This window comes from Pantherophis guttatus, chromosome 4 (genome assembly GCF_059756535.1).
Source record: "Pantherophis guttatus breed Tessera chromosome 4, ASM5975653v1, whole genome shotgun sequence".
NCBI lineage: Eukaryota > Metazoa > Chordata > Lepidosauria > Squamata > Colubridae > Pantherophis > Pantherophis guttatus.
This window is the reverse complement of record NC_142066.1, coordinates 146,932,614-146,949,556: the sequence shown is the minus strand read 5'-3', so window position 1 is coordinate 146,949,556 and position 16,943 is coordinate 146,932,614. Positions and strand designations below refer to the sequence as shown.

Sequence of the window (16,943 nt, the reverse complement as noted above, 5' to 3'; positions counted from 1 at the left end):
TCTTCCTTGGCTTCTTTATTGCAAGCATAATTTCTAGTTGCTCACCTTCCTGAAAATGAGCCTCAATGGAAAAATAAGGAGTTTTCCAGGTTTGGCAAATTCTAAAGAAACAGAATTGGCTGAAGACAACACAGCCCGCAAAGGTTCAAGATTAAATTTCCTGAGACACAGATGCAAGAGCTTTATGTAAAGTTGAAAATGTTCTAAAGCAAGATATTTGATACCAACATATAGAAAATGAGGATCATAACCAATTATTCTGTTACTTCAAAACATATTATATTTTAAAAAACAGCGCACTAATTTGTTCATGGCCATTTCACCCAGATATGGTAATTATTTCTATGAACGTATGCATATGGTCTTTACCGAAGGCTTCTTTTTATGCAGAGACTGGGTTCACACGCTACATTGAACCATAGTTTGTTGCCTGGGATCACACAAGCCAAAAGCATGGTTTACAAATTACACAGACTGAATTTACACTGAGTGCAATAGCACTTAGACTTATATACCGCTTTACACTGCTTTACAGCCCTCTCTAAGTGGTTTAAAGAGTCAGCATATTGCCCCCCAACAATTTGGGTTGTCATTGTACCCACCTCAGAAGGATGGAAGGCGGAATCAACCTTGAGCCTGGCGGGTTTTGAACTGCCAAATTGCAGGCAGCTGGCAGGCAGCAGAAATAGCATGCAGTACTGCACTCTAATCACTGCACCACCACGGCGAATGAACAAACTGGCTTAGTATATTATGTGAAGTAGCGCAAGAAGGACTTGCACCTCAGTGCAATTAAAAAGAAAAACTAAAGCATGGTGATTTGAGCTCAGTACTATACAATGCAACCCAGGACAGATTATTTCAATTAGAAACCAGATGCGTTAAACCACATTGCTTTCTAACTGCCTTTGGGTTCTACTGCAACACTGGTACTGCAAAACCACATCACATGTTTGGAGATGTTTTAAGACTTAAAGTGCCCAACCTGTCCTGTGCAACTGGTTAAAAATGTTTAACCAGTTTAAAGAAAGGCACATTCTTATTGGTTCGTTTACAGCATATACTTTGTTGATAGAAACTCCTAAATCTGGATATGCCTAAAGAGGAGACAGCTATTATAATGAGAGCTGGTTTGATGTTACAGCTTCAGGTTTGCTCTCAGCCACAGATGCTCGCAGGATGACTTCAGCTTAGTTACTCTTTCTCAGTTCAATTGTTACGGTGGGGAAAAATTGGAGAGGATGTTATATGTACTGCCTTGAGCTCCTGAAGGAAAGTCGGACAATAAAGAAATGATGAACTATCTACAAATGTTTTGTAGATGTCTACGGGACATCTACAAAAATAAAGTACAATGTTGAAGAAGAATGGACATTGTGCTTGGATTCTTGAGTTTCGAGGCTGTTTTTTGGCACTTTATTTCTTGGCACTCCTTTTTTAAAAAACCAGGTTCTATGCTAAGGAAAGCAGGAGGCATCTAAAAAAAATGTACTAAACATTGACCAGCATCCCATCACCAAGAGAAGGGCAAGGAGGGCAAGAGAAAATTATAGAAGGGCATCACTAGGCAACTTGGCATAATGTCAACACATTATATTCTTGTGTTGGCATCCAGGGGTTCAGCACAGCTGTCAATGTACTAATATACTCAGTTGCAGACTAACAGACTAGTGCTCAGAGTTGAGAAGCTCACGACCATTATTTAAAAAGAGGAAGAGTAGGAAAGAAGCACTCTATAAATACAGGTAGTCCTCAACTTATGACCACAACCGAACCCAACTTTCTGTTGTTAAATGAGACATTTAAGTGAGTTTTGCCTCATTTTACAACCTTTCTTGCCACAGTTGTTAAGTGAATTACTGCAGTTGATAAGTCAGCAACCCGGTTGACCCATGACCCTGGGACACAGCAGTGGTCATAAATACGAACCAGTTGCCAAGCATCTGAATTTTGATCACAAGATCATGGAGATGCTTCAAAGATCGTCACTGTGAAAAACAGCGATAAGTCACATTTTTCAGTGCCCTTGCATTGTTGAATCGTCACTAAATGACCTTTTTTGTAAGTCAAGGACTACCTGTATTACATTAGGAACTGTTTTCATGATTGACCAGAAGCAGTTTATAAAGTTCAAACCAGTGGTGGGTTTCAAATTTTTTACTATTGGTTCTGTGGACGTGTCTTGGTGGGCGTGGTGTGGCTTGGTGGGTGTGGCTTGGTGGGCGTGGTAGGGGAAGGATACTGTAAAATCTCCATTCCCACCCCACTCCAGGGGAAGGATACTGTAAAATCTCCATTCCGTCCCCAATTCAGGGGAAGGTTACTGCAAAATCCCATTTCCTCCCGATCAGCTGGGACTCAGGAGGCAGAGAATAAATGGGGGTGGGGCCAGCCAGAATTTTTACTACCGGTTCCCCCAACTACTCAAAATTTCCGCTACCGGTTCTCCAGAAATGGTCAGAACCTACTGAAACCCACCTCTGGTTCAAATGCGATCATTTGTACATTAAGAATCATCATACCTTGATGTTGTTTTTTAGAACACATTCCCAAGGATGTTATAAAGTGTTGATTGTCTTTGGATGAAGACTATATCTGGATAACAGCTATTAATTATTTCATTTCTTTGCACAAAATTTTATTTCCTTGACATTTCCTGACCAATTCTGGCTATTGCACTGAATCACACTGAATCACACTGCACTGAATCACGTGTACACATCAAATCATGTGTACAATCCCCACTCAAAGGCCTCCGGATTCCATCTAGTCTGTCCATTGCCAGGTGGTTATTTTATGGAACAGGTAAATTCCCTACCTGCTCGCCCAGTTTCCCCAGCCTGTGCGGCTACAGCGGCAGGAATAGGGGGAGATGGGGAGAAGGAGAGACAGTAACACATGAAAAAAAAAACCAATTATGAAGATAATAATAATTGACAAAGAAATGGAAGTTGAGAGAAAAATAAAGAGAATTATGCACAATGAGTGTAATAAAATAAAAGGAAAAAAAAACCCCATGTCCAGTATAAGGATTTTATAAACTATACATTTATTATTTAAAGATCTAGAAATGAAAATAAGATGGAAGTGCCATTTTAATAGAGCAAACAGGAGAGGCAGACATATGTAGACTTTCCAATTTTTAACAAACAAAAGTTCAGCAGTTTAAGAGACATTACAGATACTGTACTATTGTTTGAGGGCATTGTGTGGAACTCTACTCTTCAGATGAAACGGTGCCATACTATACCTTCACATTTCAATAATTGCCATACCTTTTTCAAAAGATTAAAATGAAATGGAACACTCCTTTGTTAAACCTTTGTTCAACTCCTTTGAAAAGCACATCTGCGTGTACAGGAAGGAACAAGTCATCCATCTTGAGAGGAATATTCAGCTCTTATTTTTCAATGGATAATTCTATCATGACCACCTGCCTTCCGTCACACGCAAGCTTGCTTCTATGAATGAAACGGAGCCAGGAAGTTCTCTATTCCCCCAAACTGAAGTATAAATTTGCTAAGAAATTTCAGTTATAAGGATGGTGCTTCCTAAGGGCAAAAATGGTACACCCATATCCTTTGCTTCATTGTAGGGAAGGTAGACTACTAGAGCATAAAATCAGTTCCATGGGGAGTCTGAGACTACTTTTATTGTAACAAAATCTTTCAACTCTGATTGTGCTGTATCTCCTCCTCAGGGGTGAAATCTACTTACCTTCCCTACCAATTCAGAAGTGCGTGCTCTGTGTGTGTGCACCCATCGCATGCATGCTTGGACTCTCGGCGCATGCACAGAGGGCCAAAAAAAGATTACTTCCTGGTTAAAACCAGGAAGTAATAATGTCCAGGTGGGTGAGTGGAGCCTTGTGCTGCTGCCGCTACTGATTCTCCAAACCACACACTGCCGCTGCTACCGGTTCGGCTGAACCTGTCCGAACTGGTAGCATTTCACCCCTGCTCCTCCTCCTTCTCTTTATATGTCAGCAAATTAAAGAGACATCTACTTGAGCCACTTCTAAATGTTATCTTGTTTTGGGGGGGGGGGCATAAGCCATTCTGGCAAGATCATCTCTCCACAATAAATTAACCATTTCTGCCTGTTGCAGTTCTACTATCAAAATCAATATATGTACAGCACAATCCTACAATATTTATTCAAGAATGGACTATATACAGGTAGCCCTCGACTTACAACAGTTCATTTAGTGACCATTCGAAATTACAATGGACTGAAAATGTGACTTACGACCGTTTTTCACATGACTGTTGTACCATCCCCACGGTCATGTGATCAAAATTCAGATGCTTGGCAACTGACTCAAATTTATGACAATTGCAGTGTCCCAAGGTCATGTGATCACCTTTTCTGACCTTTTGACAAGTAAAGTCAAGGGGAAGCCAGATTCACTCAACAACTGTGGCAAGGAAGGTTGTAAAATGGGGGAAAACTCACTCAACAAATGTCTTACTTAACAACAGAAATGTTGGGTTCAATTGAGATTGTATGTTGAGGGCTACCTGTAGATAAGATTGAATAGTTTTCAAAGAAGGAAAATACATGATCTCCCACTACACAAAGTTCTGCATTCAACAAAGATCTTTTTTGCAGGGAGTTCCTGGATCCAAGTAGAAGTAGAAACATAATAGAGCACAGGAAAGATATAGCTGTTTTATCAGGAACTATTAAGATCAGGAAACAGACATCTAAGACTTCAGATCTGATCCTTGTAGAAAAGATGCACCTAGAAAATATCAGATTGTCTGTTGTTCTAGAGTTTAAGTCAACAGAAGACAAATGTTCTTTGAATATGTTGAAAGTCTGCAAATAGCAACACTCTCAGAATTTTGCATGGATAAATTATTTGATGCTTCTCAATCACAAGTAAATTCTATGTGAACAATTAAAATGAAGATCAAGTTAGCAAGTTTAAAATGAAGTTTTTAATAGGCAAAGATCTATAGACTTTTGTGAATGGTACACCCTCTACAAATATTGTATATCATCAAATCTTTTCTTAGATTATATATTTTACTGAGGACTGAAGTGTGATGGATTGGATCCAAATAATCAGATGTATTTTGATTCTACTGAAACTAATAAGGCAAATCAATTCAATTTTTCAATGAGAAATAAGTTTATTTTGCTCCATTTGAAACCAACTCAGAAAATATATGCAAGGATGTAATGTTTTTAAAATCAAAATTGAAAATGATAGGTAGGCAGGATATCTTTGCATGGATATCTTTTAATATAAGACAGTAATCTTTTATTATTATTACTAATTTATTATTCTTATTTATTTTTATTTTTATTTATTTTTATTTATTATTATTAATATAAGACAGTAATAATAAGACAATAATCTGAATAGTTTTTATCCCAGAGTTAAAACTGCACCCAACAATGAACTAAAGGGTCACTATCAGTGAGCTGTTGGACAGTATTACTTGGTCTGTTGTGTAATGTTTGGGTGGTTTAGGGGTGGAGAATTGTGGTGGGTGGGAGTGTGTATGGGGATTGTTATGTGTGTTGGACCTGGTCTTTGGGTGTTAAGTGAATTTCGTTGTATGGGTATACTGTGTATACATGTACAATGCAATAAAGTTATTTATTTATTTATTTATTTATTTATTTATTTATTTATTTATTCTAATTGTGAACAGCTGATGTAAACAAATTTATTTGGGAAATGTGCATTTGTCTGTTTCTAAAGCAGAGTTTAAAGCAAATTCTGGAAGCTTACTTTCCTGAAATTTGAAATTAAATGAAATTGGGAAAATCTCCTCTATTTTCTCAACTACTCCTTCAGAGTAAGCATTCTTTAGGATCTTCTGAATGTGGAATGGCTAATGTATATGTTTGGAATGCATATCCATCTGGAACAATCAACATAATCTAGGACATTGTTCACAACCAAGGCTTGTGATCTCTTGAGCAGCTTAGGCATGATTAATACTCTTCAAAGAGACCAGTGGTTGCAAAGTTTCGGTTGATAGCTTTAGTAAGTTATTTATTACAGTTTGGTCCATTACCACAGAGTAGTGGAATTATTCAGTTGTATGTTATCTCTACAGAAAATTTATACACTTTGCAATATTAATATTTTTGATGGAAAATGAATAGTATGTTATTTCCATACCTTAAACTCCTAAGCTTTAAGATGTACAGGCCACTAACCAGCTAATAAGGCCAATTCATCTTAGCTGTCACTGAGTTTCAAAGAAAGAAATTATTCTAACAATGATACTAAAATAAATACCTAAACAAATACCAAGATATGGTGGGAAGCATAAAATTTGGCAGGTTTATGATTGACAAGCATCATAGCACAATCTCCTTTCTCACTAACAAATGAAAATTTTACCATAATGCATCCACATTATACATGCTTCTTTAGAAAGATGAATTAGTATAATATCTGCATGCATGCATTCATACATGTTGCTGGTCTTGAATATTCTTTACTGTATTTTATTTTATGACTTGCCCAAGTTGAAACCCTCTGCTAGTATACCAAAAATTATCATGAAATTTGGAATGAGAATAAACTGTATGACTTAAGTAAGTCAAGCAGTGTTTGTATCCTTGATTGACTTTGCAATGCTTTTGATATTTTTCCATTTAGTATGTTGTCTCAGCAAAACTGTGTCCTGGCAAGAAGCTACTGTGAGATCAGAATGGCCTCTCTAGGAGATTTTATTACTGTTTCCTTTTATATCCTGGGATCAGGGCACTAAGTTTTAGAACTGAATGCAATGCCATCTAGATGTATTCATCAACAGAACTTCTTATTCTGCGAGACTCCCCCCTCTCGCAGGTGTGGCCCTCCACTTTATCAAGGGCCTACCTTTATGACGGACTTTGGCACCCCGAGAGGTGGCATGTCACAAAAAAGGGATTGAGGGGTTTTTTAGGGAAACTTTTTGATAGATTTTTAAGGGATTTTAAGGGGCGGGAGGGTTGTATAGGTTTGGGGGTTAACCCACAGGGGGAGGGGTCCGGCCCAGCTGTCATTGGGGCCATGGAGGGGGCAGATTCTGGGGGTAAGGGGGACACCAGAGTCCATTCTGTTGAGAGCTTTTCTATCAATGTGCTGAGTGGGAGGGGCAGATATGGCGGGAGCAGGGGGCTGTATCATGTGGTGGGGGCGCACACTCGCTATCTTCGAGCGGTGGTGCGCCCCGGTCCCCATAGCCCTTCTCGCACCTCAGGCTGTTCAGACTCTCAGGGCCCGAGCCTTCGGCTGTTGTTGTGTAATGCCAGGTCCGTAGTAAATAAAGCCCCTCTCATCTGTGATCTTATTCAGGAGGGGGGAGCGGACCTGGCAGGTATCACGGAGACCTGGCTGGGCCAGGAGGGGGGTGTCCCCTCGTAGATATGTGCCCATCAGGCTTCCGTGCATTCCATCAGCCGAGAGCTCAGGGCAGGGGCAGGGGTGGTGGTGGCGGTTATTATAAAGGAAGGTCTTGATCCGAGGGAGACCACTGTTCCACAGATAGCTGGATGTGAGTCCCTTTTTGTGAAGTGGGGCCGTGGAGTACAGATGGGCTTGTTGATCCGTACCTGGCTCCATGCCACGTGGCAACGGCCCTGCCCGAGCTGCTCAACGTCATAGTCGAGGTGGTGGTTGATACCCCCAGACTTTTAGTCATGGGAGATTTTAACCTGCCATCTATCGGTGAAACATCTGAGGTGGCTCGAGAGTTCATGGCTTCCATGACGGCCATGGACCTTACTCAGTTAATTCATGACCCTACTCACACGGGTGGACACACTCTGGACTTAGTTTTTGTCTCTGGTCAGTGGTCGAGTGGCCTTGATACAGGGGATATAGTCATTGAACCCTTGTCATGGTCTGACCACTCGCTCCTTCGACTAGACTTTCTAACTGCTGCACCCCGCTGCAGGGAGGCGGGACCGACCAGGTGGTTCTGCCCCAGGCGCCTGATGGATTCCAGATGGAGCTTGGGCCATTTCCTGAGAATCTGGCTCATGACTCGGCTGAAGACCTAGTGGCTGCCTGGGACAGTGCAGCTGCCAGGGCTTTGGACCGTGTTGTGCCTTTGCGGCCTCTGACCCGGCACCGAACTCACCTAGCTCCTTGGTTCTCCGAGGAGCTGCGGGAGATGAAGCTCCGGAAAAGACGCCTGGAGAGTAGTTGGAGGACCAGCCGCTCCGAATCCAACCGAACACTGGTGAGGTCTCATATTAAGACCTACCTAGTGGCGATAAAAGCGGCGAAATCTAGCTATTTTGCTGCTCTTATCGCGTCATCAGATAATCACCCAGCCACCCTATTTAGGGTGACCTATCTGGAAGTGCGGGATGATCCCTTGCAGGGTCGAGCTGAGGACTTTGTGCAGTATCTGCATGACAAGATCGCTCAGATTCGGGAAGGCCTGGCCTGTGACTGGGTAAGTCCAGACGGGATGACTGAGGCAGGTCTTGAGAATGTTATCTGGGAGGAGTTTGATCCTGTGGCTCCCGAGGACGTGGACAGGATCCTGGGACGGCTGAACGCGACTACATGTTTATTGGACCCGTGTCCCTCCTGGTTGGTACTGGCTTCCCGGGAGGTTACACGAGGCTGGCTCCAGAGGATTGTTAATGCCTCTCTGAGTGAGGGTGCCCTGCCGGCTGCTTTGAAAGAAGCGGTGGTGAGGCTCCTCCTCAAGAAGCCCTCTCTGGATCCGGCTGTTTTGGCTAACTATCGTCCAGTCTCCAACCTTCGCTTCGTTGCGAAGGTTGTTGAGAGTGTGGTGGCGCGGCAGCTTCCCCAGTACCTGGATGAAGCTGTCTATCTGGACCCGCTCCAGTCCGGCTTCCGGCCTGGGCACAACATGGAAACGGCATTGGTCGCATTGGTGGATGATCTCTGGAGGGCTCGGGATAGGGGTTGCTCCTCTATCCTGGTCCTGTTAGATCTCTCAACGGCTTTTCATACCATCGACCATGGTATCATGTTGCACCGGTTGAGGGGGCTGGTGGTGGGGGGCACCGTTCTGCGGTGGTTCTCCTCCTATCTCTCCGACCGGTCGCTATCTGTGTTGACAGGGGGGCAGCGGTCGACCCCGAGGCACCTTGCTCGTGGGGTGCCACAAGAGTCGGTCCTCTCGCCCCTTCTGTTCAACATTTATGTAAAGCCGCTGGGTGAGATCATCCGTGGCTTTGGGGTGGAGTTCCATCAGTACACTGACGACACCCAGCTGTACATCTCCACCCCAGGCCATCCCAACAATGCCCTTGAAGTGATGTCCCAGTGCCTGGAGGCCATGCGGGCCTGGATGGGGAGAAACAGGCTCCGACTCAACCCTTCCAAGACCGAGTGGCTGTGGCTTCCGGCATTCCGATATAGCCAGCTGGTGCCATCGCTAGCTATTGGGGGCGAATCACTGGCCCCCACGGAGAGGGCTCGCAACTTAGGCGTCCTCCTGGACGCACGGCTGTCTTTAGAAGAGCATATGACGGCCGTGGCCAGGGGGGCTTTTTATCAAGTCCGCCTGATACAACAGTTGCGTCCCTTTCTGGATCGGGACTCCCTACGCACGGTCACTCAAGCACTCGTCACTTCCCCTCTGGACTACTGCAATGCTCTCTACATGGGGCTCCCCTTGGGGTGCACCCAAAGGCTGCAGTTGGTCCAGAATGCGGCCGCGCGGGGGATTATGGGAGCGACGGGGCGCTCACATATAACACCTCTCCTGCGTGAGCTGCACTGGCTTCCTGTGGTCTTCCGGGTGCTCCATGGCTTAGGGCCAGGGTATTTGCGCGACCGCCTTCTGCTGCCAATAGCCTCCCACCAACCAGTTCGCTCACACAGAGAGGGCCTCCTCAGGGTGCCGTCGGCCAGGCAGTGCTGGCTGGCGACCCCAGGGGGAGAGCCTTCTCTGTGGCAACACCTGCCCTCTGGAATGACCTGCCCCTGAGATACGCACGATATCAGACCTCCGGACTTTTCGTCGGGCCCTGAAGACACACTTGTTCCATCTAGCTGGGCTGGCTTGATCCCATCCTCTCAGTTTTTTAATCGAATTCGGTTTTAATTGGGTTGTTTTAAATTCGGGCCAAAATTATTTAATTGTTTTTTAAAATGTTTTTAAATTTTATATACTATGTTTTATTCTGGCTGTACACCGCCCTGAGTCCCGCAGGAGAAGGGCGGTATAGAAATATAATAAAATAAATAAAATAAATAAAATCTACCTTTATGGAGGAAAAGAAGTAGGGAAAAGAAAATCAGAGGATTATAAAATCTTAGAATGCATTCAGGGAAATAGTGTAAAATCTGGCCGATGGCGCATTTAAATGTATTCCCAGTTTACAAATAAATATTGAATAAATATTTAGGGAATTGTTGCCCAATGGTGCACATATATATTTTCTGAAATCATATTGTGCGGAGAAGGATCACAAACTATGTGATATCTCCAAGTGATGTGACTGTTGGAAATTGGAAACTAAAGTTACAAAGAAAAGAATCCGAACAGGTGACCAAAAACTAATAGACATAGTTATATACATAAATACTAAGGAATTACTATTTTAAAAAATCCAACTCATTTTTATTATGTGAAAATAGAATGAAGTGGGAAGATGGAAACCATCAGAAAACAAAACTGGAACAGACAGCAGGAAATTTTCCCACCCAAATAAATTTTTATTTGAAATGGATGAGGTTCATCTCCAGTTTGGCATAGGGCAAAAAATAATACAAGGTTATCTTATAAGATAATAAAACATTTATAAGGTTTACTACAGTACTGGGATTAAAACAAAAGGGATGATTCGGGAGTAAGGCCTGGAGAGGATTGGCCCCTTCCATAAGGTTTAAAAGAGGAGCAAAGGCACATGGGCCCTTTGCAGGAAAGCAACGTTGTTAAGCCAGTCAGCATCTCTGTTTAATTCTGGACTCCGTGTGGCTTTGCCAAGTAGGTCATTGGCAGCATGTCAAGGGAGATAAAGGTGGGTGATTATCCTGAAGGACTTCTCCCAAAGGACTTTTTACAACTAGTTGGGACTCAGCTGTGAATGAACGTAATTCACAGCTGTTGCAATAAAAAAGGTTTTTGGGACTACTCGTGTATTTTAATGACTCAGGAAGCCTAGGTCACACCAGGAATCCTCAATTTATAACCATTCATTTAACAACAGTTTGAAGTAATGACAGGCTTGGAAAGGTTGTTTCACGTCCTGTAAAGCTCTTCTGTTGCAAACTATGCCCCCCCCGCCCCACAGTCACATGACTGTGATTTGGGTACTTGGCAACCCTTTTGCACTAACCACCAGTTGCCAGGAACCTCACTATCATGTGATTGCCATTTACAATCTTCTACAATCTACCAGCTCCCCGAGAAAGTCAATTGATAGCTGGCAGGGCAGGTTGCAAGCTGTTGCCCTGCCAACAAGACTCCATCTTATTTCGGGAGGTGGGGGCGCTCAGGGGGAGCACTTAACTGAAAGAGCTCCCTACCAAAATCCAAGCAGACAAAGAACTGAAATCCTTTGACAGAGAGCTCTTTCAGCCAGCCCTCAAAATGAGAGGGAGCTAAAATTCAAGCAAGATTTTTAGCTCCCCGAGTGGAAAGGCAGCATTGTAAGGTAAGGAGTACTATGTGCCTCGAGGTTGGGGAAAGCCTGGAAAGTCTGGAGCAGGCAATGACGAGCGTCTCTCCACTCAGAAGCTGAAAATCCTCCCTCAAGATTCAGGGCAGGCTGTCTATGACTGCCTTTCCACTCAGCTGTTTGGATTTCACAGAGGGAATTGTTAGCTCCTTAACTCAGACATGGCCTGCCCTGGGAATCTATGATTCACCCAAACCCATCCGACCCCAAGCCATCCTGCACTACCTGGAACTCTGTCCAGTTAGTGAAGCAGTCATGTAACACCACTTTGCTTAATGACCAAGATTATGATCCCAGTTCTGGTTATAAGGAAAGAAGTTATGACATTAATACTAAATTCTGTTAATTTTTTCCCCTTCTGGACAATATAAACTTCCAGTAGGGGTTGGACTTCAAAAACCGTAATGGCTAGGAACTCTGGGAGTTTTAAGATATCAGGCAAATATCAGATTGGGACAAGTACTTTAGATATGGAAATTTAATCCATTTCTAACACTAGCCACAATAACTGAGTAACACTAGAGTGATTTTAAGGCACTATATTTATTCAAGTCCTTATTCTACTGACACGATTAAAAATATATATATATATGCCGAGCATAAAGATTTGAGTTGAGTTTTACAACTTACAAATTAAGGAAATTTCATACAGGTATTTACTGTGTTGCTTTCATCCTGAGGACAGAATAAATGTTATAAATGTAACATAAAAAGAATTATGGATCAACAAAACCTGAAAAGGTGTATGCTTGCAATATGAAAAAGGAACATAACTTTTTACACTTGCAATGATTAAGAAAGTAACTAACCATCTTAAATGAAATCTGGTTGTTTCCCCTTAAGCAAGGACTGCTTTTACAATTTTTGCCAACAGGAAAGAGAGAGAGAGAGAGAGAGAGAGAGAGAGAGAGCCTTACCTGCAAACATATAGCCAAGTTAACTCTGCAGCCAAAGGATGTGCTGACAGCTCTAGGATGGAGGCCCAGATCTTTAAAAAGCTTTGAAAAAGATTGTGTCAGAGCTATTCGAGGTCGTTCTTCTGCCACAACCACACATGTCCGCACCCTTGACAGGTCCAGTCCTCTTGCCTGGAAACAAAGGAGAAACTCAGGTCATTCCAAGAGTAGTGTTGACATTTGGACAGATGAAATAGCCAAGACATCAGAAGCAGAAATGAACTTTGGGTTACAAAAATAACTGTATTTTGAAATAAGTGGGGACATCCTCATAGCAAACATCATAGATGTTTTTGCCAGTGTTTCCAAGTTTTCCAACTTTTTAAAATATGTGGACTTCAACTCCCAGAATTTCCCAGGCAACATGCTGGCTGCAAAATTCTGGGTATTGAAATTGACACGGAAGAGCATGCTGCTAGGGAATTCTGGGAGTTGTATTATTTCATACATCTTAAAGTTGTTATGGTCTCACCTACCTATAATTCTGCATTACAGAGAATAGAGAGTGTTCATTGTTTTTAGTTTACCCCTTCTACAAGCCACACAAATTCCATTATTAAACTGTGAGCCTGTTTTGAACGGATATAGGATGGGGCAATAATTATAATGTGACTTGTTAGCCATTTTCTTTTTCTTTTCTTTTCTTTTCTTTTCTTTTCTTTTCTTTTCTTTTCTTTTCTTTTCTTTTCTTTTAATTTTGATTTATATGCCGCTCTTCTCCGGAGACTCAGGGCGGCTTACAATGCGCTAAGCAATAGCCTTCATCCTTTTGTATATTTATACAAAGTCATCTTATTGCCCCCACAACTGGGTCCTCAATTTACCTACCTTAGAAAGGATAGAAGGCTGAGTCAACCTTGAGCCTTGGCGAGATTCGAACCTGCAGTAATTGCAGGCAGCTGGTCTTAATAACCAGCTTAATAACAGGGTGCCTTAGACCACTGTACTACCAAGGCTCTTCAATCCCATTTGTTAGAAAAATGGGAGGAAAGGCACAGATTGTCTTAAAAAGCTTATATGCAACAAAATCTAAAGTAAGTCTTCAGTGGAAAGTTGAAAGTGTATGAGTTCACATACCAAGCTATGATTTAACTTTGACTAAATTCACACAAAGTGGAAAGTAGAATTCCACTTGCCCAGTTGAAGGTGTAGTCCTTGATTCATAAAGACAATTGTTTATCAACAATATATACAGTGATATCAAATGGGAAGAAGAAGTTCAAGCAACATAGGCTGTAGGGAAAAAGAAAAGGATATGAACAATGATTCCTCACCTTCAAAGATTCTGTTTGTGAACCAAGGCCCTTGGTGCAAAGCTCCATAACTGAGTAGGAACAAAAGGTATCTCTTACTTTGTACTGGCTCACAGCCAGAAGCCATAGAGCAGGTGTAGTTTCCAATTCTGAGGGAGGAATTAAAATAGACTGGTGTCCTGAATAAACGCTGTAAAGATACAAGATTGGTTAATGCCATGACGAGAAATCTGTCTTGAGACCAGAAGATGTCAAATTGAAAAGGAAATTATTTTTCAAAATTCTGGAAGGAGACAGCTCTCCCTGAGACCTTTTAGCTCAGGGTTGGACAATCTGAAGCCCTCTGGATGTTACTCAGTTGGTTTCCAATTGCTCCATCAAGAACAGCCAATGGTCAGAGATCTTGACTACTAAAGAAGTGCAGCAACTACCAGAGGGCTACAGTTTCCCTCTAGCTTGTAAATCTTAGAAATCAAAACAGTGGCAACAAATATATATTCCAGAGGAAAAAGTCAAACAAAATGAGCTAGCTTTAAATCAATTTATGTGAAGAAAGACCCAGTGGTTGGAACTTTATTTTGCTTACGCTAGATAGTTTTTCAATAGTAGCATGAAGATGGAATGTTCCCTGTGATGAATTACTACTGCTGTCAAGAATACTCCCTTGAGGAAATAGTCTTTAGCAAGCTACCAGATTCTTCTTCTCTGTCCCTCTGGGATTTGGAACAAAACATGGATTGACTGAGCAAGTGGCTAAACCGACCAGATTGCTCACCTTGTGAAATGATTAGCAGATAATGTTATAGGAATATAGGGATGCTAAGGATGGTAAGGAAAGTCCTTTGCATACAAAAGATCCCATCTTTGATGGCTGAGAAATGGCTTGGAAATCTCTTTTCTAGCATGTCATCATATGCAATTCTGAGATTTCTAGATAGTTTGTAATTTAATTATTAACTGCATCTGATTCTGGTTGGCTTCTTAAGATCTAATCAGATAATGCTGCCATCTAGATGGGATATTTGCATATATCCTTTTTTTGAAGAATGAGAGAACTAGAAGACGGCTTTTAAGCCACTGAAAGAATTTCTTGGTCTTTGCAGAAATTCAATGAAAGGCATCCTCCAACAAACACACTATCTAGATCCTATTTGAAACATACCACTCTAGAGGGAATTTCTAATCTTGTTTTATTATTTTATTACTTTGTTTCCGTGAATTGCTATTTTTAAATTTGTTCTACATCCTTCCTTTTGGTGATATTTGCAGAAGTGTAGTGTTTAAAAAAAACATACAAATCCGGCTTTCAAACCATCTCATGTTACAAACTAATGCTTTCAGTAGAATTTAAGTGTGAATGCTTCAACCATATTACATATGTGGTTGAAATCTACTCTGGCTAGCCTATGCTACATTAAACACTGCTTGTTGCACATACAACAATGGATGGCTTCACACATTCCACCGAAACAAAACTGAACAATGCTAGATTCAGTAGGAGGTATGAACCAATTTTCCGTCAAGGCAAGTTTATGCATAAACTTGGTTTATTAATAAAAGTTCAAGTAGAACAGTACTAGCCTTTCCTAACTATGGAAGGCAGGGAAGCTTCAGATTCAATATTTTCAATACTGAGCAGAAACACTACACTATTTTAGGAACCTTCCCAGATCAAAGTGAAAACGCTGATCATGCACCCTAGAGCTTCTGCATGAAAAGCAGTATTCTCCCACCAGGTTTACAGCCCTTATATGGCTGTTGTTAGTTTTGCAAAATTATTTACACAAAAGAAAATTTAACATTTTAGTTTAAAGACTATCCTGGCAGTTCACAAATTCACACATAAACATGAATATCAGGAAATTATAACACCTCAGGCTCTACATAAAAGAAATAAAAGTTGGAGAAATTAAAAAAAAACACACATGTCAGGTGTTCTAGACTTCAGAATCAGTACCAAACTGAACAGCTGCTAAGAATAAATGTATTTAGAAAGGCTTAAAAAAAAAAATCTTCCCAAACCCAAAAACATGGCAGGGGAAAAAGAAATGACAATACAATGAATCCCAGCATTATGTCTTTGGCACAAACAGCTAAAAGGTTTAGAAAGACTAATGTCCATGAACTCACGTTGGCCTGACAATTGTTGTTCTGCCCAGAATGCATCAATCTTTGACAAACATTTCCAGGAAATCCTGCTGGAGTGGGTGGCCAATTGATAGGAATCTGGAGAATTTTTGATAGAGGTCTATTGCTCTGCTTTGCAAGGTTTCTTTTCATTATTATTTTATACCCGTCGGGACATAAAATAAAAACAAAAACAAAACTTTGCAAAACCATGCAATGCAGCCATGACTTACCAATGGGCTGGCTCCATGCTCCAAGGGGTTTTCCTTAGTAGTTTGAAAGTCTCAGAATGCTGCATTCTGGGACATCACAATGGAGCAGGCCAGCACAACTTCATAGCATCTATAACAGGGATAAACAGATGGTTTTATTGTATTACTATGTTTTATATATAGGTATAAATTTGGCTGCTTGTGCTCAGATTGCAAACCCTGGGTATCTAGGGTTCAATCCCTTTTTATACTCCTGTTGCAGTGATTAATGGCAATGATACCAAACTGGAATAAAAACAATGTGGCCCCAAACTGGTATCCTTTTTTTTAAAAAAAAAAAAACCCCACAATTTAAATTTACTTCAAGTGTGTTTACGTGATCAAGAACTTCATCAGAGGTTTAAGAGTGCTGCAACTCTTGAAGTAGAGTTTATCAACTCTATATTTGTTCTAATGCCTATGCAGTAGAGTTGAGAATTCCGTTACAAAATGTATGCTAAGACATTCAGGTAGTCCTCAACGTATGACCAAAATTTATGAGCCCCAAATTTATGTTGCTAAGTGAGACATTTGTTAAGTGAATTTTGCCCTGTTTTATCACCTTTCTTGCCAGTTGTTAATTAACAGTTGTGAATCATTGCACTTGTTAAGTTAGTAACATGGTTGATAAGTGGCTTCCCCTTTGACTTTGCTTGTCAGAAAGTCGCAAAAGATAAGCACATGACAGCAAACTGTCGTAAATATGAACTACTTGCCTTCAAATTTTGACC

The 16,943-nt window shown here is 41.4% G+C and overlaps 1 protein-coding gene across 5 annotated transcripts in view; it reads right to left on the bottom strand.

The window, feature by feature from the left end:
* The window catches only part of DIP2C (DIP2 acetate--CoA ligase C (putative)), a 370,070-nt gene that overhangs the window by 15,013 nt on the left and 338,114 nt on the right, over positions 1-16,943 (bottom strand). For all 5 annotated transcript variants that reach the window (XM_060683680.2, XM_060683684.2, XM_060683695.2 and 2 more), the window contains 2 exons: positions 13,856-14,024; positions 12,543-12,713 (listed from right to left, as the gene is read on the bottom strand). In XM_060683680.2, coding sequence (XP_060539663.1) covers positions 12,543-12,713; positions 13,856-14,024 — 340 coding nt within the window. The remainder of the gene's footprint in view (positions 1-12,542; positions 12,714-13,855; positions 14,025-16,943) is intronic.